Source organism: Salvelinus alpinus, chromosome 14, assembly GCF_045679555.1.
Source record: "Salvelinus alpinus chromosome 14, SLU_Salpinus.1, whole genome shotgun sequence".
Classification (NCBI taxonomy): Eukaryota; Metazoa; Chordata; class Actinopteri; order Salmoniformes; family Salmonidae; genus Salvelinus; species Salvelinus alpinus.
The window spans coordinates 53,469,100-53,495,390 of NC_092099.1; the positions used below are offsets into that span (position 1 = coordinate 53,469,100).

Consider the following 26,291-nt stretch of genomic DNA (forward strand, 5'->3'; position numbering starts at 1 on the left):
AGGGGGAGATAGGGATTAGGGTTGAGAGGGGGGAGTGAGAGGGGTAGATAGGGATTAGGGTTGAGAGGGGGGAGTGAGGGGGGGAGATAGGGATTATGGTTGAGAGGAGGAGTGAGAGGGGTAGATAGGGATTAGGGTTGAGAGGGGGGAGTGAGGGGGAGATAGGGATTAGGGTTGAGAGGGGGAGTGAGAGGGGAAGATGGGGATTAGGGTTGAGAGGGGGAGTGAGGGGGGTAGATAGGGGTAAGGGTTAAGAGGGGGGAGATAGGGTTGAGAGGGGGGAAATAGGAGTGAGGGTTGAGAGGGAGGATATAGGGGTGAGGGTTGAGAGGGGGGAGATAGGGGTGAGGGTTGAGAGGGGGGAAATAGGAGTGAGGGTTGAGAGGGGGGAGATAGGGGTGAGAGGGGGGAGATAGGGGTGAGGATTGAGAGGGGGGAGATAGGGGTGAGGATTGAGAGGGGGGAGATAGGGGTGACACTCACTTTTCCTCTGAATCTCCCTCAGAGGTTGCCGATGACATCCCCAGAGCACACATTAATTTTCCCGAAAGGGCACTACCCAAAATGGGTTGAAAACCCTTCTTTTCTAGCGAGTGATTTGTTTGTTTGTCCACTACTCCCCCTTCACACCCTAGATACAGAACATGCAGTCCTTCAATGTATCAAATGTCATGATTTCTTTCCACCGCTCTCCCTCCCTTTTTTAAACATGGCACAAGGCCTAGAGGTTAACAACAAACCAACTCCCCCCATCCCCCCACCTTCTAATCACTATGCCTAGTATTTGGTGTATGGTTTATGGTGTTCATCCAGACCGCCAATAGCACCTGTTTCCCCAGGTTCCTGTTTAAATGGATTCCATGTTCATTGCCACTGAGCCATGCCAAGCGGGCAGGTGCAGAGATATTTTGGGACACAATAGTTGCTGATGTCGTGGGACATACGCTAGGTTTGATGGAGGGAGGGCCCTGGGGAGGTTTAATGGAGGGCCCCGGAGATGTTAGAGGCTCCAGAGGATAGTGGGAGGAGGGTGAAGCGGTGAGGGTGATGCGACGTGCCATACCTTCCGGTCTTTTCCAGTGTCCTCTCCTCCCTCGTCTTTTCTCTGGCGCTTTCTTTTTCTCTCTCCAGGGCTCTCTTTCTCTGTTTCTCTACCTCTCTCTTCTCCCGCTCGTGTCTCTCTATCTTGACACTGTCTTTGCTTTAATCCTTCTTTGTGTTTGCAGAACGTGTTCTAGCTTCAATTTGTGCAATGTCACCAGGACAACATCAGTGACTAGTGACAGGGACTTTTTTTCCTGTTGTTGAGAATAAGTTTGACCTGATGACCTTTCCAAAGGTTCTTTGTCCATATATTTCTAGGAGCAGATCAAAATGACCAAAATAACTGCCATCTTCATTGCAGTCTTGTTACCATTCTCATAACCACCATCACCACAACTGGTAGGAAGCCAGTTGTCTCTCTCTCTTTTGGACATGACGTTCATTGCTCATTTAACAATTTCCTCCATACCCTGTCCTCTCTCCACCTGCCCATTACCGGAAAGCCTCCTGTCTCCTTCTGATAAAATCACTTATTTATCTATTGTAATGCTTTCAATCCTAGACAGTCGTCATGTCTCACTCTGTGCCATGTCCATAGCACAAGACTAATATGAGTGAGCTCATCCTGGCCTCAGGTCATTGCAGAGCTGAGGCGGGCTCTGGAGAACACACACCCAAACCCCATCTTCATAAGTGGGGTATTCCTAGTGTTGGAGCCATTTGACTGATTATGTCTACCCCTGCCCCCAGAGGTCCTCCAGGGCTGGGGTCAAACACACAACACAGGGGAGGGCAGGAGGATAGGTTTGACGATGGCGCCGATGGAGAAGGGTTCCAACCCAGCTTTCCTATATAGTGACTTTTATTTTTAAGCTCGTAAGCAAGCATTTCACAGTAAAGTCTGCACATCTTCTACATTTGCACACACTGTACATAGATTTTTCAATTTGTATTTTCTTTTGTTTTATTGACTGTACATTTGTTTATGTGTAACTCTGTGTTGTTGTTTTTGTCGCACTGCTTTGCTTTACCTTGGCCAGGTCGCAGTTGTAAATAAGAACTTGTTCTCAACTGGCCACCTGGTTAAATAAAGTTGAAATAAAATAAATAAATAAATAGTATTCGGCACATGTGACAAATAACATTTTGATTTGAGGTGGTGACATTATGAGCCTGTTATCAGGCCTAGTGCAGTCCCAGGATCACACAGTCCCAGGATCACACAGACCCAGGATCACATAGACCCAGGATCACACAGTCCCAGGATCACACAGTCCCAGGATCACACAGACCAAGGATCACACAGACCCAGGATCACACAGACCCAGAATCACACAGACCCAGGATCACATAGACCCAGGATCACATAGACCCAGGATCACATAGACCCAGGATGACATAGACCCAGGATCACACAGACCCAGGATCACACAGACCCAGGATCACATAGACCCAGGATTACATAGACCCAGGATCACTTAGACCCAGGATCACACAGACCCAGGATCACACAGACCCAGGATCACATAGACCCAGGATCACATAGACCCAGGATCACATAGACCCAGGATCACACAGACCCAGGATCACACAGACCCAGGATCACATAGACCCAGGTTCATATAGACCCAGGATCACATAGACCCAGGATCACATAGATCCAGGATCACATAGACCCAGGATCACACAGACCCAGGATCACACAGACCCAGGATCACATAGACCCAGGATCACACAGACCCAGGATCACATAGACCCAGGATCACACAGACCCAGGATCACACAGACCCAGGATCACATAGACCCAGGATCACACAGACCCAGGATCACACAGACCCAGGATCACACAGACCCAGGATCACATAGACCCAGGATCACATAGACCCAGGATCACATAGACCCAGGATCACACAGACCCAGGATCACACAGACCCAGGATCACATAGACCCAGGTTCATATAGACCCAGGATCACATAGACCCAGGATCACATAGATCCAGGATCACATAGACCCAGGATCACACAGACCCAGGATCACATAGACCCAGGATCACATAGACCCAGGATCACACAGACCCAGGATCACATAGACCCAGGATCACACAGACCCAGGATCACATAGACCCTGGATCACATAGACCCAGGATCACACAGACCCAGGATCACATAGACCCAGGATCACACAGACCCAGGATCACATAGACCCTGGATCACAGGCACAAAAGTGGAAGGTAATGCCCCAGTAAAAGCCTAATACAGCTCTATGTCTCCCCCTATAGGACGCCTCCATCGCTCACCGCTTCCACTTGATGAGAGAGAAGCACCCAGAGAAATTCAACAGCAGGTGAGAGATTGATACAGACTTTGTTCCACTTAAGCTAATGTGTACTGGTATCCCTATGTTGTCTCAAACTGCTTATGTGGACAGAGTGAATGGTCATTATTACTCATTAGCTGCTCCCAACTGCATCAATTACCACCAGAACTAGATACAGTCCCTCTCTGTGCTCTGAAAAATACTAGAGCATATTCGGCCTCAGTGGTCGGAAATCAATAATAAATGGTCAAGACAAATCCTGCCTGCTTAGTGACAGCCAATAGATTGGCGTTGTCTGGCTTCTGTCTGTGATGTTAATGGCAACTAACTGATATGAGGGATTTGAGGATTCCTAAGAAGGGATCCATGCGACTAAAGTCCAGTGTCTATTCTAACTGGCCGGCCCTGAAGTCATGTGATCACTACCATTTATTGTTCTGCTACGGGCCATATTCTATGCCTTCTGATGCAATGGTTGTGACATTTTGTACATGGGTCAAACATTTATGGAAGGGGTTATACACACCAATTTGTACACATGCATGTTTAATATGTAAGAATGTCCATTTGAATTCATTGCCAGTCAGTCCTTGTGTAAGAGTAGGAGATTCTTTGATACAAAAGCTCATATTAGAAGCAGCAGGAGTCCATGCAACTCTTTATACCAGTCAAATGAATGAAATTAATCTTTAAGAACTTTGGATCCATTTCTTGCCTTCAACTTTCCTTGCATAAAGATTTTTTATTACATCACATTTAAACCAATTGAATAGAAGGGTTACTGTCGACAGACAGACAGACAGACAGACAGACAGACAGACAGACAGACAGACAGACAGACAGACAGACAGACAGACAGACAGACAGACAGACAGACAGACAGACAGACAGACAGACAGACAGACAGACAGACAGACAGACAGACAGACAGACAGACAGACAGACAGACAGACAGACAGACAGACAGACAGATAGTATGACTAAATGCAGCGAGAGAATGAATAAAAAGCTCTTAATGAAATATCATGTAAGGGTTTGTCTCTGCCTGACTGTCTGAAGGTGAATCTGTCATCTCTGTTTAAGGCAAGAGGAACCAAAGTGTAAAGAACAAATCATAGTTCTCAACTCAATCATGTCTCATTGTGCCTCATTATGTCTCAACTCAATCATGTCTCATTGTGCCTCAATATGTCTCAACTCAATCATGTCTCATTGTGCCTCAATATGTCTCAACTCAATCATGTCTCATTGTGTCTCATTATGTCACAATCAATGTTCCCTTTAAGCTGATTTACTCAAAGCCAGTGACGTGTTGTTAGTCAAAACTGAAAATGTAAGGGGCCTAAACAGCTGACCTGGGGAATTCCTGATTCTACCAGGATTATGTTGGAGAGGCTTCCATTAAAGAACACCCTTTGTGTTCTGATAGACATGTAACTCTTTCTCCACAATATAGCAGGGGGTGTAAAGCCATAACACATATGTTTTTCAGCAGAAGACTATGATAGAATAATGTCTATCGCTGGCCAATCGGATGGCTCAGATGACCGTGTTTGCAGTAACGTAGCAGGCATAAAAGAAAGCTACAACAAAGTTGATACTGTGAGATTTCAAAACGTTTAAAACCATGACTAGAGAGAGACTGTCAACGAATACAGCAAAGAGCTGCTGTTTTTATGAGTGAGTTCATGTTTAAGTTGTTACCCAGCACTGTCAACAGTTTGTATTCAAAACTTTTATAAGCCATAAAATACGCGTTCTTCCTATTTCCGCTACAACAAGCAGTGCAGCAGTAATGAATGAGTAGGAAAGTGTATCTATAGGCTGGCGTTGTTGTTATTATTAGCGGCTTGGGTCTTTTTTAATATTAAGGAATATTTCACTTTCTCTGTTCATAAGAGTAACAACATGAGGTTGTGCATGAGACAGAAATAATGATGTGCAACGCAAGTTTCGCCAACAGCTGGAAGACAGTGTCCCTTTTTGGTCCGTGTCGGTGGAGGAAACGGAGAGTGGAGGGATGTTGAGGCGGACCCTCAATCTGCTGCTCTCTCACTCCGCTGAGTCTGACCATCAGATGCAGGCACCATCAGCCCAGTAAAGTAAAAATAAAAAGCTAATTATTGAAATGTATCCTCACTCAGCTGTGCTTCACAAATAATACAACAATAGATCTATTATCAGTGGGCTCATATAGCCTACCTCAAATGTTGAAATATAAATGTAATTCATGTCCCAAACAACAATCAATTTAACTAGGCAAGTCAGTTAAGAACAAATTTGTATTTACAATGACGGCCTACCCAGGCCAAACCCTAACCATGCTGGGCCAATTGAGCACCGCCCTATGGGACTCGGAAACACAGCCAGTTGTGATACAGCCTGGATTTGAACCAGGGTGTCTGTAGTGACGCCTCTAGCACTGAGATATATAGTGACCACTGCGCCACTCTGGAGCCAATTTATTGGCAGAACAATTCAAGCAAAGACAATATGCAATAATAATGTATTGGGCCTATAGCTTACTGCAAAAATGTCATTGCTACAGTACTATTTTTAATTGGTTAATGTTGCATAGGCTTACATTTTTTAAGTCATGTTAAAAACAAATCTGAGCGGTAGATGTCGGCTTGCATTTTGACTCAAAGTGATCTTGACTCAGACAAGGTCGGTGACCACTGTTTTAGATTTTGCCCTGTTAACACTATCAACATTTCCCTTTACTGTGGCAATTGTGATCGAATCAATGCAATATTATCCAGTTTCAATGCAACATACCGAAAACAAAGTGAACTAAGCAAGAGATTTTGTTGTAGGCAGAACGTATCGGAGTAGAATTCTATTGCATTGACATGCACTACTCAGCCCATACTTTACATAGACAGGTGCGGCATAAACAATCAGAGCTGCAGTAGGCCTACATGCAAATAGATCATTGCCATATATGGATCAATGCCATTTACTTTGAACTGGACTGTGTTTACAGCATGAGCAGTTGTGAGTAGATGCACTTGTTTTGAGATCAAAGTGGCAGCTGCCAGGTGTGCACATTTTGTTCATATTCTTTGCTAGTTAGTGAGTTATCAGCCCAGTTATAGATAATGTGCAGTCAGCAATAGGGGAGAGATTGCTTCCTACAAGAGCATAAAACTTGTTCATTTCTAAACATCTCTAAAAAGAGGTACTTTTTTTGTCTTAAAGGGGCAGTGTATTTTGAGACAGCCTTGACTAAGCTAAGTAGCCAATAGACAGAGGGTAGCATAATTTGTCTGATTCTCTGTAATAATGGTATGGAATAATAATGCATTTTATTTTGTAAAGTGGTTTCTTGCATCAAACAACACAACATTTTCAGTCACCTCCTTGTCTGAAGGACCAGTGGATAAACAGGTTAATGCCAAGCCCTGCATGTTTCTTTCAAAAGTCTCATGGAATGTAGGCCTACATTGAAACACCACACATTGGCTGCTACTGTAGGCTGAATGATAGAACAGCTATTTCCATGTAAAAATGTTATGGGATGCATTTTCTCCATAGTTTTTAATGGTAGGCCACTCTGGTACTGTAGTGCTACATTAGGATGAAATATCCACAATAGCCTGCATGGCCACTGTTAACTGTAACTTAAAACAGGTACAGCCTCAGTGTTCACAGTAAACACATGAAAGTAAACACATGAAAGTTGCACAGAATTTTCACAACGTTCAAGTTTGCTTTCAGCAAGACCTGAAATTTGCTCAGTGCCAAAAATAATTAGAGGGAACATTGGTCTCAATTCAGTCATGTCTCATTCTGTCTTCAAATTGCAGAAATTGAGGGAAAGAGGAACATCATTTGGGAGGTTGACGAGCTTAATGGGCAGCAAACAGTGATGTCATGACATGATGTATGTACTAAATACTGTGTGGGGGAAATGTAAAAAACAAAACAATTTAAATCCCCCAGCTCCCTGACACACACACACACACACACACACACACACACACACACACACACACACACACACACACACACACACACACACACACACACACACACACACACACACACACACACACACACACACACACACACACACACACACACACACACACACACCCTCCCAGTGGTCTTTTACGGTGCATCGTAACTCCTTTGATGTTAATCTCTTTCATTTCCAGACTTTGCTTGACTTTATCCCCCCCTGATGCCTGCTCTGCTCACTGATGTTTTCCATTGAGATGCACAGTAAAAAGCACACATAACATAGCCCAAAGCAGTATGGGCTTTTGATAGTGCAGTAGGAAGAGTGTTGCCTGTCTGTCTGTCCTCTTTGATTGCAGTCGCCCTTGAGGCCTGTGTGTGTGTGTGTGTTTGTGCGCGTGTGCGTGCATGTGTGCGTGTGAGTCCGTGCATCAGGGGGTGTAGGAAGGGACAACAGAGGCCATATGGGAGGTTGAAATGGAGCAGCATGCATGAATATTTAATAAATAATATTAATCTAACACTGAGACAGTGGTGATTTACTGCCATAGTCTAATGCTGGCTAACATATTGAGACCAAGAGTTTGAAATTAGCAGGACACATTCAATTCTTTGTCGAAGTTCAATTCTAATTTTAGAAATGAAGTAAAGGCTATTTCTGCATCAGGATTTTGCTCTGATTATTGGCACAATTTCAGGCACTGGGTTGACTGAAACATTATAGAGAGAGTGAGAGCCTGCTGCTGAATGGCTGGTTATCACAATTGTTATTTTGTCACATAAGATAGACACTGTTTTGGCTTTAAAAATGACACCATATTCCTGATTTAGTGCACTACTTTTGACCATAGCCCTATGGGCCCTGCCCAGCAAACAGGGTGCCATTTGGGACACAAACACATTCCAAAAGTACTCCAAAAAAGATCAATGCTGTGATGCTGTTGACTCTGTTGACTCTGTCACTGATTGTCTGACTGGCTGGCTGTCTGACTGGCTGGCTGGTTGTCTGACTGGCTTGCTGGTTGTCTGACTGGCTGGCTGGTTGTCTGACTGGCTGGCTGGTTGTCTGACTGGATGGCTGGTTGTCTGACTGGCTGGCTGGCTGGTTGTCTGACTGGCTGGCTGGTTGGTTGTCTGACTGGTTGGCTGGCTGGCTGGTTGGCTGACTGGTTGGCTGTCTGATTGGCTGGCTGGTTGTCTGACTGGCTGGCTGGTTGTCTGACTGGCTGGCTGGTTGGTTGTCTGTCTGACTGGCTGGCTGGCTGGCTGGTTGTCTGTGCCATTAGGCTAGCATCCCAGACAGAGACAATAATGTAGCACTGGCCTGGCTATGGACGTTTACATCAAGGCTGCAACTATTCAATTTGACATCAATTTCAGTGTCAAAGCAATGCTCTGTGAACAACCCTTTGGTTTTTAATACTTCATATAACGTAATCGTTACCTTATTAAATATTGATTGGTACAGGACAGTTGCTCTCGATCTACAGTTCATCAGAGACTGGGCACTTTGGTCTCAATGAGTGATCTTTGACATGGCTAAATTCAGAGTGAGTGGCATAAGGGGTCCCTCTTCCCTGAGTGTTTTGTTCTCTCTGTCACACACACATTTCCACACACTGCCCCCATCCCCCTTGTGGGACTTTTTGGGAGGCGAGGAACGTGTGAGATTTGACACTTCAGTCAGTGGAGCAGCCATCAGCAGGCATGATTCCCAGTAGTACCAGTATTACCAGTATTTATTTATTTAACTAGGAAAGTCAGTTAAGAACTAATTCTTATTTACAATGACGGCCTACCCCGGCCAAACCCGGACGATGCTGGGCCAGTTGTGCACCGCCCTATGGGACTCCCGATCACGGCCGGATGTGATACAGCCTAGATTCAAACCAGGGACCGCTGTGCCACTCGGGAACCAGTAGCACCAGTATTACCAGTAGCACCAGTAGCACAAGCAGTACCAGTTTTACCGGTAATACCAGCAGTACCAGTATTACCAGTAGCACAAGCAGTACCAGTATTACCAGCATTACCAGTTTTACCAGTGTGCATGTGTGCGTGTATGTGTGTGTGTGTGTGTGCATGTGTGCGTGTGTGCATGTGTGCATGTGTGCGTGTATGTGTGTGTGTGTGTGTGCATGTGTGCGTGTGTGCATGTGTGCATGTGTGCGTGTGGAGAGAGGAAGTTGTAGATTAGGAAGTGTTGGATTGCCCTGTAAGAAACAAGAAAGAATCTCTAGATGTTTTTGTTGGTTTGATTACAATGACAATGCAGTGTCTTGGTTAAAGCCCAATGGTTTCTCAGAGGTATCAACGCAGATAAGAGGAGAGGCAGGTAGGCCAGCTAGGTTGCATTTAACCAGGAGTGTAATGAAAGACCGAGTTTCACTTTTGACATTATTTTATCCAGGCTGTATCACATCCGGCAATGATTGGGAGTCCCATAGGGCGGCGCACAATTGGCCCAGCTTCGTCCGGGTTTGGCCGGGGTAGGCCGTCATTGTAAATAGGAATTTGTTCTTAACTGACTTGCCTAGTTAAATAAAGGTTACATATGGTCACTCTTTCAATTCAGTCACCACTGAAAGAGGAGGGGGGAGAGGGGCTTTGACAGGAGATGTGAGAGACAGCCACCCATGTGTGAGAATGGAACTCTCCTTGCCAGAATGGGTTAATGGGGCTCCTCCTTCTCTAGGGGATGGGATCTTAACTCCTTTGATCATCCTTCATTTGTAAAACCGTACTTCCCCCATCTCCTCTCTTGGCATCTCCAATCATTGGACTGGTAGTGAAGTCGAGTTTTCTTACCAATGGAAATGTTATATACTGTATAGTTCAAATGTAGTAGACTAGATGGTTAGTGGACCATTCCAAGAGCATTTAACGTCTGAGCGGAGAGCACTGACCCCGATCTGGATCTGTGCTGCAGTTCAAGCTGCTGTCAATATGAATTATTCTCAAGCTAATCGGGGCTTTGCTTCGTTATTTTCACATTGATTAATCAAGTTCAATCAATGTAATCTGCCTGGCTGTGTGAGGAGCAGAAAGGGAGTCTGTCTGCCTCTCATGGTAGTGCTCCTGCTCTCTGTGCACACTGTATGTGTGTGTTTACTGTATGTGTGTGTGCTTACAATATGTGTGTGCGTCTACTGTATGTGTGTGTGTCTACAGTATATGTGTGTGTCTACAGTATGTGCGTGTTTCTACTGTATGTGTGTGCTTACAGTAAGTGTGTGTGCTTACAGTATGTGTGTGTGTCTACTGTATGTGTGTGTCTACTGTATGTGTGTGTCTACTGTATGTGTGTGTGTCTACTGTATGTGTGTGCTTACAGTATGTGTGTGTGTGTGTCTACTGTATGTGTGTGTCTACTGTATGTGTGTGCGTCTACTGTATGTGTGTATAACGGATGTGAAATGGCTAGCTAGTTAGCGGGTACGCGCTAATAGCGTTTCAATCAGTTACGTCACTTGCTCTGAAACCTAGAAGTAGTGTTGCTCTGCAAGGGCCGCGGCTTTTGTGGAGCGATGGGTAACGACGCTTCGTGGGTGGCTGTTGTTGATGTGTGCAGAGGGTCCCTGGTTCGCGCCCGTGTCGGGGCGAGGGGACGTACTAAAGTTACTGTTACATGTGTGTTTCTACTGTGTGTGTGTGTCTACAGTATGTGTGTGTTTACAGTATGTGTGTGTGTGTCTACTGTATGTGCGTGTGTCTACTGTATGTGTGTGTTTCTACTGTATGTGTGTGTCTACTGTATGTGTGTGTCTACTGTATGTGTGTGTCTACTGTATGTGTGTGTCTACTGTATGTGTGTTTCTACTGTATGTGTGTGTTTACAGTATGTGTGTGTGTGTCTACTGTATGTGCGTGTGTCTACTGTATGTGTGTTTCTACTGTATGTGTGTGTTTACAGTATGTGTGTGTGTGTCTACTGTATGTGCGTGTGTCTACTGTATGTGTGTGTTTCTACTGTATGTGTGTGTCTACTGTATGTGTGTGTCTACTGTATGTGTGTGTCTACTGTATGTGTGTTTCTACTGTATGTGTGTGTTTACAGTATGTGTGTGTGTGTCTACTGTATGTGCGTGTGTCTACTGTATGTGTGTGTTTCTACTGTATGTGTGTGTCTACTGTATGTGTGTGTGTCTACAGTATGTGTGTGTCTACTGTATGTGTGTGTGTCTACTGTATGTGTGTGCTTACAGTGTGTGTGTGTGTGTGTGTGTGTCTACAGTATGTGTGTGTGTGTGTGTGTGCTTACAGTATGTGTGTGTGTCTACTGTATGTGTGTGTGTCTACTGTATGTGTGTTTCTACTGTATGTGTGTGTTTACAGTATGTGTGTGTGTGTCTACTGTATGTGCGTGTGTCTACTGTATGTGTGTGTTTCTACTGTATGTGTGTGTCTACTGTATGTGTGTGTGTCTACAGTATGTGTGTGTCTACTGTATGTGTGTGTGTCTACTGTATGTGTGTGCTTACAGTGTGTGTGTGTGTGTGTGTGTGTCTACAGTATGTGTGTGTGTGTGTGTGCTTACAGTATGTGTGTGTGTCTACTGTATGTGTGTGTGTCTACTGTATGTGTGTGTCTACTGTATGTGTGTGTGTCTACTGTATGTGTGTGTGTCTACTGTATGTGTGTGTGTCTACTGTATGTGTGTGTCTACTGTATGTGTGTGTGCGTACAGTATGTGTGTGTGTCTACTGTATGTGTGTGTGTCTACTGTATGTGTGTGTGTGTCTACTGTATGTGTGTGTGTCTACTGTATGTGTGTGTGTCTACTGTATGTGTGTGTCTACTGTATGTGTGTGTCTCTACTGTATGTGTGTGTGTCTACTGTATGTGTGTGTGTCTACTGTATGTGTGTGTTTCTACTGTATGTGTGTGTCTACTGTATGTGTGTGTGTGTGTGTGTGTGTGTGTGTGTGTGTGTGTGTGTGTGTGTGTGTGTGTGTGTGTGTGTGTGTGTCTACTGTATGTGTGTGCGTACAGTGTGTGTGTGTGTGTGTCTACAGTATGTGTGTGTGTCTACTGTATGTGTGTGTCTACTGTATGTGTGTGTGTCTACTGTATGTGTGTGTTTCTACTGTATGTGTGTGTTTCTACTGTATGTGTGTGTTTCTACTGTATGTGTGTGTCTACTGTATGTGTGTGTGTGTGTGTGTCTACAGTATGTGTGTGTGTCTACTGTATGTGTGTGTCTACTGTATGTGTGTGTCTACTGTATGTGTGTGTGTCTACTGTATGTGTGTGTGTGTGTGTGTCTACAGTATGTGTGTGTGTCTACTGTATGTGTGTGTTTCTACTGTATGTGTGTGTCTACTGTATGTGTGTGTGTGTGTGTCTACTGTATGTGTGTGCGTCTACAGTAAGTGTGTGCTTACAGTGTGTGAGTGTGTCTACTGTATGTGTGTGTGTCTACTGTATGTGTGTGTCTACTGTAAGTGTGTGTTTATAATATGTGTGCGTCTACTGTATGTGTGTGCTTACAGTAAGTGTGTGCGTCTACTATATGTGTGTGCGTCTACTGTATGTGTGTGCGTCTACTGTAAGTGTGTGTCTCTACTGTATGTGTGTGCGTCTACTGTATGTGTGTGTGTCTACTGTATGTGTGTGCGTCTACTGTATGTGTGTGCTTACAGTGTGTGTGTGTGTGTCTACTGTATGTGTGTGCGTCTACTGTATGTGTGTGCGTCTACTGTATGTGTGTGTGTGTGTGTGTCTACTGTGTGTGTGCTTACAGTGTGTGTGTGTCTACTGTATGTGTGTGTGTCTACTGTATGTGTGTGTCTACTGTAAGTGTGTGCGTCTACTGTATGTGTGTGTGTCTACAGTAAGTGTGTGCTTATAGTATGTGTGCGTCTACTGTATGTGTGTGCTTACAGTAAGTGTGTGCGTCTACTATATGTGTGTGCGTCTACTGTATGTGTGTGCGTCTACTGTATGTGTGTGTCTACTGTATGTGTGTGTGCTTACAGTAAGTGTGTGCGTCTACTATATGTGTGTGCGTCTACTGTATGTGTGTGTGTCTACTGTAAGTGTGTGCGTCTACTGTATGTGTGCGTCTACTGTATGTGTGTGCGTCTACTGTATGTGTGTGCTTACAGTAAGTGTGTGCGTCTACTATATGTGTGTGCGTCTACTGTATGTGTGTGCGTCTACTGTATGTATGTGCGTCTACTGTATGTGTGTGCGTCTACTGTATATGTGTGCGTCTACTGTATGTGTGTTGTGTGTGCGTCTACTGTATGTATGTGCGTCTACTGTATGTGTGTTGTGTGTGCTGATATGTACAGAAAACTGTGTGTTAGTGGTTGTTTGATGCGTTTGAACCTGTCATGTCCTGCTGTTGTGTTCCTGTGGTGCAAAAGATAAATATACCCATAGTCCTCTCTGTTGGCTGGTGCTGACTCGCTGCCAGACAGTAGCTCTCATCTCTGACAAGCCAGCTCAAATCATATGGCGTAATTATTTTTAGGACTCTGAGATCATACACTGTCTTTATAGCTAATGTTTCAGTGTTAGATCTCTTAGTGTGTGTGTGTGTGCGTCCGCATCCCTTTATACAGTATGTGTGTCAGATCACTGTGTGTTGCCTAGTCTCAGATCAGTGTAAAGGACTGTCCTCTCCTCTTCACCCACAGACCTTCTCCTCAAATCACATTTTATTGGTCACATACACATATTTAGCAGATGTTATTGCGGGTGTAGCTAAATACTTGTGTTCCTAGCTCCAACAGTGCAGTAATATCTAACAATACACCCCCACAGACTGTCTCCTCTCCTCTCCCCCTCCCCCTGTCATTGGCCGAACCTGTTAGTGTAGTCTACGGCAAGGAGCGAGGGTCAGAGGTTATAAAACCATGGGCGGGCGGCTGCTGCATGGCATCACCCCTTGGGCAGGGATATACCCTAACAAGGAAAGTGTCAACGCAACATTTAAATGGTTATTAATGGCTTCCCTGAATAACCTAACCTCCTCCCAACCAATCAGGACAGTGTAAGACAATGATCTGAAACTGGGATTTTTATTTATTTATTTTTATTTAACCTTAATTTAACTAGACAAGTCAGTTAAGAACAAAATCTTATTTACAATGACGGATAACTCTTACTTAATCAGCAGCTTTCTCAACACAATGAAGCAGGTCTTTAGATTGATGGAAGCTGGTCATCTGATTGGATTGACTGAGATCCCAGATCAGGGTTAGTTACTGGGATTAGAAGTATTCACACACGCACATCCCTATCCCTCATCTCCCCTCATCTCATTTCCCACCAAACCTAACACCCCACGGCCATTTTATCATCAGCACCCCCCTCTCCCGCCCCCCATCCCCTCCTATCTCTAGGTGTTGCAGCACACACAGCCACACACACAGCCCCCTCCTGTCTGTTTGTCTGTCAGGCCCTGTATCTCAGTCAGGATTGTGCATATAAAGGCTGATGTTTCTGCCCATGCAAGATGAGGTGAGCTTTGACTGATCTGTACCAGAGATACAGGGAGGGGAGGGAGGAGAGGAGGGGGCAGGGGGAGGTCAGCAGGTCACTGCTCTCACAGGGGAATTGGAGAGATTGTTATCACTCTGAGGGGGATGGGCCAGATGAGAGGGTAATGGGAAGGGAGGAGGGAGGGTCGGGGGACACAGCCCTGTTAGGGGCAGGAAGAGTAGAGACGGGGGAGGGCGTGGGCAGATGGATGAGTCTGCGTGCCCCCAGGCCTTTTCTGAATTTTAAGCCACTGTTTTAACCACATAAAACCTGTATTCTACATCTAGGTTTTTACTCCCCTCCATTTCCCATGCATACTTCCATGCAGCTACAATCTCCTCCCTCCGTTATTGAAATATGAATCCATCCATCAACGTTGGTTGGTTGTGTTTGGCTGGGCAACAATCAGGAAGACTGATCAGTATTTGCTTCCTGAGGGCACAGTTAGCACAGTTTGAACCGGTGAACTCATAGCCCTGAATTCACCAGCCCCAGGCTTTACAGACAGACAAGCACAGCCTTGCATATTGAGCTGGAACTCTCAAGCATATGAATGAAAAACCTTTTCTTATCAGGCTGCACACAGAAAAGGCCCCTATCCACTACCCAGCTAGCACATAATGTTCTGGAACCATATATATCTTAGAACTTGGTGAGAGCCTGGTTGTCCTATGCTTATTTTGTATACAACCATCCCACAATGTTCAGGGAATGGTGCATGATACCCAGCTAGCACAGAACGTTCTGAGAACCATATGTTTCTTAGGTGGTAATTTCAGTACTTCAGCATGACATTTTCTACAGGTTTCCTCATGGTTCTATTTAAAGTAATGTTCTCAGAACGTTCAGAGAACGTTAAAAAACAACGTACTTCTGTGGGAATTTCAGTACTGCTACATAACGTTTTCTGAAGGTTTCTTCATGGTTCTATTTAAAGTCATGTTCTCAGCACATTAAGAAAACGTTCTAAAAAAACAAGAAAACATTAGTAACATTCGAAGAACGTTCTTAGAATGCTATATAAAAACATAAGTCGCTCTGGATAAGAGCGTCTGCTAAATGACTTAAATGTAAATGTAAATATACATTCCGTTCTCAGCATCAACAAAACTCTTGTTAAGTGTGTTCAGGTGTGTTGGACACGCCCACTAAATGGCCACACCTGATCTTAATGAATGCTTGTTTCCTTTGAAAGGGGGTCTGTTTGAATAGACTAAAATGAACAGCTTTGTGTCAGTTAAAAAAACATGACATGTTAGCTCCATCCTGGTGGCACAGTGAACTAATTCCATGGACAGGGAAAAGATCATAGGTCCAATTCTCACTGATGCTGTGCCACAATAAAACATGTTTGCATGATTAATACCTAAGGAAATGAATGTCCATGTGTCCTATCTGTGCTTGTTGTTCAAAACACTTAACCTAAGCTAGTAGTGTTATTGAAACATGTTCTTGGAATATGATTCATTTACTTTCCAGTAACCTATTATTTCCATTCTCAGAACGTTAATAAAACCTCCCAGGAAAACTTTCAGGGAACCATTGTATTCCAAGATGGCGTAGCAGTCGGACGTGTGTTTTGTCTTGTCCCGTGTAAATAATCGTTTTCCTCGTTTTTTTCCGTTTATATTTTAATCTCACTTTCCATCTACGGACTGAATATACTCTCCTGCAACCCCCAACACCCAATGTGGTACGGATCTGCTATTTTTATACTTTAGAACCGGAACCCCCATCAGAAGCTAGCCAGCTAACTAACTACTAGCTAGTTATCAGTTAGTCACTGCTAGTGGTCTTTACCGTTAACTCGGACACCAGCCAGCCTCAGCTTGGTCAATACATGCCAGTCTGCACAGCGCGATATCAACCCAGAGAATATCGGACTGCTTTTTCTCTACCAAATCTCCAGATTACTACCGCAAGCTCTGGACCTTTACACCGGATCAGATAGCTAGCTGCAATCTGAGTGGCTACTCCTGGCTAACGTCTCTGTCCCGAAGCAAGCAACAGTTAGCCTTGAGCTAGCCTCGAGCTAGGCCAATCTCCCGGCTAGCCGAAGAGGTCCTCCGGCTAATTCTTGTGCTACAATACATATTTTGCCAATTGGCCTGGACCTTTTTTTGCCGACACAGAGCCCTGCCAATCCATCACAACTGGTCTGCCGACATAATCGTCCGAGGCTAGCTAGCTGCAAACCGTGTGACTATTGGCTTACGTCGATCCCGGAGCAAACTCAAATCATTCCGGAGCTAGCCAGCTGAGGAGTTCCATCAGCCATTCCTGGGCTACAGTCACCTATCCGGACCCGTTTTTATTTTTTTTTTATTTTTTTTGTTACTGCAGATACGGAGCACCACCGGGCCTTCACGACTGACTGCCGACGTTATCTGCCCGAGGGAGTTATCCAACTGGCACCTCCGTCCCGACGTTACCTGAACGCTCATCTGGGGCCCGCTAACCGTTAGCTGTCTTATCGGCTGCTATCTGAATAAGTATATCGGACAATTATTATTATTATTTATTTTTTTTATTTTTTTCTTGGGTCACTATATCTATTTTGCCAATTTGGATTGATCCCCTCTACCACACGGAACCCCACTAACCTACCGACGGAAACGCACGAGGTATCTACAAATAGACTTCCATACTATGCTATTTTGCTACCGATAGCCATCTACCCGGCCAGCTGTCTGGATCGCCGTGACCCCAACCAACCTCTACTCACTGGACCCTTATTGATCACTCGATTAAGCATGCCTCTCCTTAATGTAAATATGCCTTGTCCATTGCTGTTCTGGTTAGTGTTTATTGGCTTATTTCACTGTAGAGCCTCTAGCCCTGCTCACTATACCATATCCAACCTCACAGTTCCACCACCCACATATGCGATGACATCACCTGGTTTCAATGATGTTTCTAGAGACAATATCTCTCTCATCATCACTCAATACCTAGGTTTACCTCCACTGTATTCACATCCTACCATACCTTTGTCTGTACATTATTCCTTTAAGCTATTTTATCGCCCCCAGAAACTTCCTTTTACTCTCTGCTCTAGAAGTTCTAGACGACCAATTCTCATAGCTTTTAGCCGTACCCTTATCCTACTCCTCCTCTGTTCCTCTGGTGATGTAGAGGTGAATCCAGGCCCTGCAGTACCTAGCTCCACTCCTATTCCCCAGGCGCTCTCTTTTGATGACTTCTGTAACCGTAATAGCCTTGGCTTCATGCATGTTAACATTAGAAGCCTCCTCCCTAAGTTTGTTTTGTTCACTGCTTTAGCACACTCTGCCAACCCGGATGTTTTAGCCGTGTCTGAATCCTGGCTTAGAAAGACCACCAACAATTCTGACATTTTCATCCCCAACTACAAGATTTTCAGACAAGATAGAACGGCCAAAGGGGGCGGTGTTGCAATCTATTGCAAAGATTGCCTGCAGAGTTCTGTTGTACTATCCAGGTCTGTTCCCAAACAATTTGAACTTCTACTTTTAAAAATCCACCTCTCTAAAAACAAGTCTCTCACCGTTGCCGCCTGCTATAGACCACCCTCTGCCCCCAGCTGTGCTCTGGACACTATATGTGAACTGATTGCCCCCCATCTATCTTCAGAGCTCGTGCTGCTAGGCGACCTAAATTTTAACATGCTTAACACCCCAGCCACCCTACAATCTAAGCTTGATGCCCTCAATCTCACACAAATTATCAATGAACCTACCAGGTACCACCCCAATTCCGTAAACACGGGTACCCTCATAGATATCATCCTAACAAACTTGCCCTCCAAATACACCTCTGCTGTTTTCAACCAAGATCTCAGCGATCACTGCCTCATTGCCTGCATCCGTAATGGGTCAGCGGTCAAACGACCTCCACTCATCACTGTCAAACGCTCCCTGAAACACTTCAGCGAGCAGGCCTTTCTAATCGACCTGGCCGAGGTATCCTGGAAGGATATTGATCTCATCCCGTCAGTAGAGGATGCCTGGACATTTTTTTTAAATGCCTTCCTCACCATCTTGAATAAGCATGCCCCATTCAAGAAATTTAGAACAAGGAACAGATATAGCCCTTGGTTCTCTCCTGACCTGACTGCCCTTAACCAACAGAAAAACATTCTATGGCGTTCTGCATTAGCATCGAACAGCCCCCGTGATATGCAACTTTTCAGGGAAGCTAGAAACCAGTATACACAGGCAGTTAGAAAAGCCAAGGCTAGCTTTTTCAAGCAGAAATTTGCTTCCTGCAACACAAATTCAAAAAAGTTCTGGGACACTGTAAAGTCCATGGAGAATAAGAACACCTCCTCCCAGCTTCCAACTGCTCTGAAGATAGGAAACACTGTCACCACCGACAAATCCACTATAATTGAGAATTTCAATAAGCATTTTTCTACGGCTGGCCATGCTTTCCACCTGGCTACCCCTACCCCGGACAACAGCACTGCCCTCCCCTCTGCTACTCGCCCAAGCCTTCCCCATTTCTCTTTCTCCCAAATACAGTCAGCTGATGTTCTAAAAGAGCTGCAAAATCTGGACCCTTACAAATCAGCCGGGCTAGATAATCTGGACCCTTTCTTTCTAAAACTATCTGCTGAAATTGTTGCCACCCCTATTACTAGCCTTTTCAACCTCTCTTTCGTGTCGTCTGAGATTCCCAAAGATTGGAAAGCAGCTGCGGTTATCCCCCTCTTCAAAGGGGGGGACACTCTTGACCCTAACAGCTACAGACCTATATCTATCCTACCCTGCCTTTCTAAGGTCTTCGAAAGCCAAGTCAACAAACAGATTACCGACCATTTCGAATCCCACCATACCTTCTCCGCTATGCAATCTGGTTTCAGAGCTGGTCATGGGTGCACCTCAGCCACGCTCAAGGTCATAAACGATATCTTAACCGCCATCGATAGGAAACAATACTGTGCAGCCGTATTCATTGACCTGGCCAAGGCTTTTGACTCTGTCAATCACCACATCCTCATCGGCAGACTCGACAGCCTTGGTTTCTCTAATGATTGCCTCGCCTGGTTCACCAACTACTTCTCTGATCGAGTTCAGTGTGTCAAATCGGAGGGTCTGTTGTCCGGGCCTCTGGCAGTCTCCATGGGGGTGCCACAGGGTTCAATTCTTGGACCGACTCTCTTCTCTGTATACATCAATGATGTCGCTCTTGCTGCTGGTGATTCTCTGATCCACCTCTACGCAGACGACACTATTCTGTATACTTCTGGCCCTTCTTTTGACACTGTGTTAACAACCCTCCAGGCGAGCTTCAATGCCATACAACTCTCCTTCCGTGGCCTCCAATTGCTCTTAAATACAAGTAAAACTAAATGCATGCTCTTCAACCGATCGCTGCCTGCACCTGCCCGCCTGTCCAACATCACTACTCTGGACGGCTCTGACTTAGAATATGTGGACAACTACAAATACCTAGGTGTCTGGTTAGACTGTAAACTCTCCTTCCAGACTCACATCAAACATCTCCAATCCAAAGTTAAATCTAGAATTGGCTTCCTATTCCGCAACAAAGCATCCTTCACTCATGCTGCCAAACATACCCTTGTAAAACTGACCATCCTACCAATCCTCGACTTCGGTGATGTCATTTACAAAATAGCCTCCAAAACCCTACTCAATAAATTGGATGCAGTCTATCACAGTGCCATCCGTTTTGTCACCAAAGCCCCATATACTACCCACCACTGCGACCTGTACACTCTCGTTGGCTGGCCCTCGCTTCATACTCGTCGCCAAACCCACTGGTTCCAGGTCATCTACAAGACCCTGCTAGGTAAAGTCCCCCCTTATCTCAGCTCGCTGGTCACCATAGCAACACCTACCTGTAGCACGCGCTCCAGCAGGTTTATCTCTCTGGTCACCCCCAAAACCAATTCTTCCTTTGGCCGCCTCTCCTTCCAGTTCTCTGCTGCCAATGACTGGAACGAACTACAAAAATCTCTGAAACTGGAAACACTTATCTCCCTCACTAGCTTTAAGCACCAGCTGTCAGAGCAGCTCATAGATTACTGCACCTGTACATAGCCCATCTATAATTTAGCCCAAACAACTACCTCTTTACCTACTGTATTTATTTATTTATTTTGCTCCTTTGCACCCCATTATTTCTGTCTCTACTTTGCGCTTTCTTCCACTGCAAACCAACCATTCCAGTGTTTTTAGTTTTTATTTTACTTGCTGTGTTGTATTTACTTCGCCACCATGGCCTTTTTATATTTTTATTTATTTATACATATATTTGTTTGCCTTCACCTCCCTTATCTCACCTCACTTGCTCACATTGTATATAGACTTATTTTTTTTTATTTTTTTTATTTTTTTTTCACTGTATCATTGACTATGTTTGTTTTACTCCATGTGTAACTATGTGTTGTTGTATGTGTCGAACTGCTTTGCTTTATCTTGGCCAGGTCGCAATTGTAAATGAGAACGTGTTCTCAATTTGCCTACCTGGTTAAATAAAGGTTAAATAAAAAATAAAATAAATAAATAGTAAAACATTCTCAAAACCTCCCTGCAACTTAAAAAAATAAAAAAAATTTTTTTTGATTTTACCAGTCAGGAATCGTATAGCTTTGTTCCCAGAACCAATGGGAAACCAAAAACATATGCTCCCACAAGTTCCAAGGAACTGATTGTCCTAGCTGGGTTGTGCCAGTAGGCTGTGAGCCTAGGCCAATGCTGCTTTATTCTGTAGATTTCTGAAGGTTTTTCTCTGCTCTTAGCCAGGCTCAGTGGGATACACGCAGGGCTTGTGGTAGTGGTACAGTAGCTTTGTCTCCCTGTCGCTCTCCTCTGTCCACAGGAGAGAAAAAAACCTTTGAGTTAATCCCATTTTTACAGCGCTTCTCAAGTGGAAGCTAGCTAATGAGGTTAGGCGGTTCGGCTCATTGAGAATTGAAACCATGCCTAATTGTGTTCTCAAATATGCTCATAATCCTTTCATTTGACAGAGCAAAGGTTTCTAGTGAACAGTAAGGTGAGTGTGAGGATGATTGAACATTGAACAAGGTCTTAAAGTAACAGTGGAGTATTATAGGGCAGCCAGGGACAGTGCGCAGGTATCAACTAAAATTAATTATATTTACAGTTGACTGGTGGGATATATAGGCCTACTGAAAGTACCTAGCAGATCTCTCACATAAGATATTGACACATCGTATTGTTTGTTTCTTTATTCCTATTCTACTGAAATATGTGTATCCATAGATGTCTACTGTCTGGAGAGCCCTGCTCTGCACCTGCCTTACATGAAGGGTTGCTATGCCCACATGGCAACAGAGCTTGTTTTGCCAATAACCATGTTGTCAGCATCAGCAAGGCAACCCCATGTTTCTGGAGCACACTGTAAAACAGCCATGATTTTTGGTTAGCCACCAGCAGCATAGAAGGACACACAAATTACTGTTTGTTTTGACCAGACTGACCTGTGAGTGAATTGTGTATTTTACTGTCGTTGGTGAGGAGAACACGTTTCCAGAGGAGCGGTGAGCTTTCATTGGCCTGTGCTTGTACAGGAAGAGGTGCACATATTGTGTAAGACCATGCAGTTAATGGCTGAAGGCTGATTCTGGCAGTCTGAGATTTACAGCCTTGTCTGTCTGGCTGATCAGTATCAAGACACAGTCTGTCTGTCTGTCTGTCTGTGAGTCCAGGGCGGTGATCAAACAGTACAGGCAAATCACAAGAGAGGTAGACATTCTGGTGGAAAAATAGGGCCCAATGAGTCTGGGTGTGTGTCCTCCTTTATCTATGTCTGTCTCTCTCGCGCACACACACTCACACTAGGGCAGGGTGTCCAACTCATTCCATGGAGGGACTAGTGTCTGCAGGTTTTTGTTTTTTTCCTTTCAATTAAGCCCTAGACAACCAGCTAGGGGGAGTTCCTTACTAATCAGTGACCTTAATTCATCAATGAAATAGAAGTAAGGACACTCTGCCCTCTGTCTGTCTCACTGAGCTTTCTCTGGTCCATCACTCTTTCACCAGGACTGGGGAGGTTAAAAAGATTGAAGAGCAGGGCTCAGTAGGACAGTATGTCCCAAGTCTTTACAATACAGACCCACTTAGATAGGCAGTTCTTTCCCCTGGGGACAAGGATATTGTAACCTGATCAGAGAATGGAGGAAATATGATGATTCAATCTAGTTAAATGTAATTGCAGTTAAGTTCATTTCCATAATGTTTAGTTTAACTCTCTCTCTCTATTGAACCCAGGCTGTGTTGACAGCCAGGAGCATGGGTCCTTTGTCTTTTTTTTTTACATGTATCTTTGTTGTGTGCAGAAATAAATCACTGTAGAGAAGCATTGGACTGTGGGCAGAAATAAATCACTGGAGAGAAGCATTGGACTGTGGGCAGAAATAAATCACTGGAGAGAAGCATTGGACTGTGGGCAGAAATAAATCACTGGAGAGAAGCATTGAACTGTGGGCAGAAATTAATCACTGGAGAGAAGTATTGGACTGTGGGCAGAAATAAATCACTGTAGAGAAGCATTGGACTGTGGGCAGAAATAAATCACTGGAGAGAAGCATTGGACTGTGGGCAGAAATAAATCACTGGAGAGAAGCATTGGACTGTGGGCAGAAATAAATCACTGGAGAGAAGCATTGGACTGCGGGCAGGCCTTTTATTTCTTTAGCTACAGTTTGTTTGGCCCAGAACAGGTTTTTCTGAAGGTTAGTGTGTTTGGGATGTGCATATTCACTTTGTATGTGTCTTTGTTACTATTGTAAATCACAGAAAAAGTGATACATCTAGATTTAAAAAATGCCAAGCAGTTCACCTCTGACAAACCAAACTCCAGGGCAGAACTGAACATGAACTTCAACTTTGTTAGGCTCAAGGTTGTTGGCATGTTTTTGAATCAGGGGGGAAAAACATTAAACATGATCTTATGGTAGCCTCGGGCGCTGTTCCACACCCAAAGTCATTGTTGTCATGCCAGCCTTGGCATAGGGGTACTGAAGCGAAAATGTGTTTATTGTCGCAATGTCAAAGCAGCACTAAAGTGACTGGGCATGGTGTTGTCCTTTGTGCTTCATTGCTCTGAAAATGAAATACTGTCCCCTAGTTGAGTTTAGGCTGGGTTAGCAGCACTTCAAGTTGATCCTCACATTTTATTTTACCAGGCAAGTCAGTTAAGAACAAATTCTTATTTTCAATGACAGCCTAGGAACAGTGCCTTGTTCAATAGATTGTTTCCTTGTCAGCTCAGGGCTTTGATCTCGCAAGCTTTCAGTTAATCGTCCAACACTCTAACCACTAGGCTTCCTGTTGCCACATGACAGCAAACGTGACAGATACCTGTCAAAAGTTGTTGTTTTCAATTTCCCACCTGGCATGACTCATAGAGTCTAGGACAACTACAACATGTGCATACATTTCACATTCCACGTGCCATGGGCTTGACAGATTCAGCCATCATTGAATAATATAAGTACATTACACCTCCACTGCAGGAGGACCCCTGATGACACGTTCTCTCCTCATCTTCCTGCTCCTTCCTGTTTGGTTTACAGAATGAAGAACAAGTTGTGGTACTTTGAGTTTGGCACCACTGAGACCATCTCTGCCACGTGCAAGAAACTCAATGAGTGTATCGAAGTCGAGGTGAGTCAACGCTATACCCTTCGGCTGGAGATCACATTTACATTTTACATTTGAGTCATTTAGCAGACACTCTTATACAGAGGGACTTACAGTTAGTGCATTCATTTTAAGATTATTTGACAAACCCAAAATGTCATCTCTCTCTCTCCTCCTCTCTGTCTCTCTCTATCCCCTCAAAAGGTATTTAAAACTTTGGCTGGAGATGAGTTGACACACCAACATCTCATGATTCCCATTTTGTATCAACACGTCTTATAGACATGAATCTTGAGATGAGAAAGTTTAATCAGTTCATCGCTGTTGTAGAATGTTTTGACAGGCTTTTACCTGCAAACTTTTAAAAATCTCTTGAAAGACATCAAAGATATTAAACCAAAGTATTTAACTCCCATGGGGCAGCTAGCTATTCTTATCTCTCAGCAAATGCTTCATCAAGCCAGCCTGTCAGGTAACTGACTGTACTGCTGAGAGAGGACACGTTGCACGCAGACACACACACATACACACATATATATACACACACACACACACACACATACACACATATATATACACACACACATACACACATATATATACACACACACATACACCCATATATATACACACACACACACACACACACACACACACACACACACACACACACACACACACACACACACACACACACACACACACACACACACACACACACACACACACACACACACACACACACACACACACACACACACACATACACACATATATATACACACACACATACACACATATATATACACACACACAAAAGGAATTGACAAACACACCAATTTAGTCTGTGTTTGATATAAAGTAGCAGTGATAATGTGTGTGTAAAATGCACCATACTCTTTACATAGTGCACTGCTTTTGACGAGAGCCCTATGGGAAGTAATGCACTATATAGGAAGCCGAGTGCATTTGGGACACCTCCATAGTCTGGGTAATATACAGTATTATGTCACATTTTTCAGACCTTAGAAAGTGGAACCACAGACACAAATTAACCTAGTCTATTAACCTAGCCTGGACCTAACGCGATAATGTTTTTAATCATTACTATTAAACCAAACTGCAAACCTCACATTACCCGGCAGCTCCCTTGGCTGGCTAGTAATCGTCAGGTTTTTGGAAAAGCTTAGCGATGTGTTACTTCAAGTCCCCACACATGTTATTCTCAGTGTATAACACACACACACACACACACGCACGCACGCACGCACACAAACACACACATGCACGCACGCACACAAACACACACACGCACGCACGCACACAAACACACACACACACACACACGGTGTGCCAAGCAGTCAAATCTCCAGTGTTATGCCTTGGAGCAGAGGGCAGAGTGATGGGTGATGAAATGTGGCGTAACAGGATCCACCTCTAAAGTTATATCGCCCTGCAAGATGTAATTAAACTGGGCTATTAAAAGCTCCACAGAGTAAACTTCCAGACAGAGAGAGAAAGGGGTGTGTGTGTGTGTGTGTGTGTGTGTGTGTGTGTGTGTGTGTGTGTGTGTGTGTGTGTGTGTGTGTGTGTGTGTGTGTGTGTGTGTGTGTGTGTGTGTGTGTGTGTGTGTGTGTGTGTGTGTGTGTGTGTGTGTGTGTGTGTGTGTGTGTGTGTGTGTGTGTGTGTGTTCCTGAAACTGTTTTTCATGGGCACTAAAACCTCTGATGTCATAAATATTTCTTTGCTCTGACAGCACTAGAGGGCTGTGGTACATGATGTGGTACATTCCAACATCATTTGCTTTCAATGAGGGTGGTCGCTGAATTTTGTGAATGTGTTTTCTTCTTCTGTTTCTACATGGC

The 26,291-nt window shown here is 44.3% G+C and overlaps 1 protein-coding gene across 3 annotated transcripts in view; it reads left to right on the forward strand.

Moving 5' to 3' along the window:
- The window catches only part of LOC139539090 (diacylglycerol kinase beta-like), a 144,336-nt gene that overhangs the window by 96,705 nt on the left and 21,340 nt on the right, over positions 1 to 26,291 (forward strand). For all 3 annotated transcript variants that reach the window (XM_071341834.1, XM_071341836.1, XM_071341835.1), the window contains 2 exons: positions 3,324 to 3,388; positions 24,360 to 24,450. In XM_071341834.1, coding sequence (XP_071197935.1) covers positions 3,324 to 3,388; positions 24,360 to 24,450 — 156 coding nt within the window. The remainder of the gene's footprint in view (positions 1 to 3,323; positions 3,389 to 24,359; positions 24,451 to 26,291) is intronic.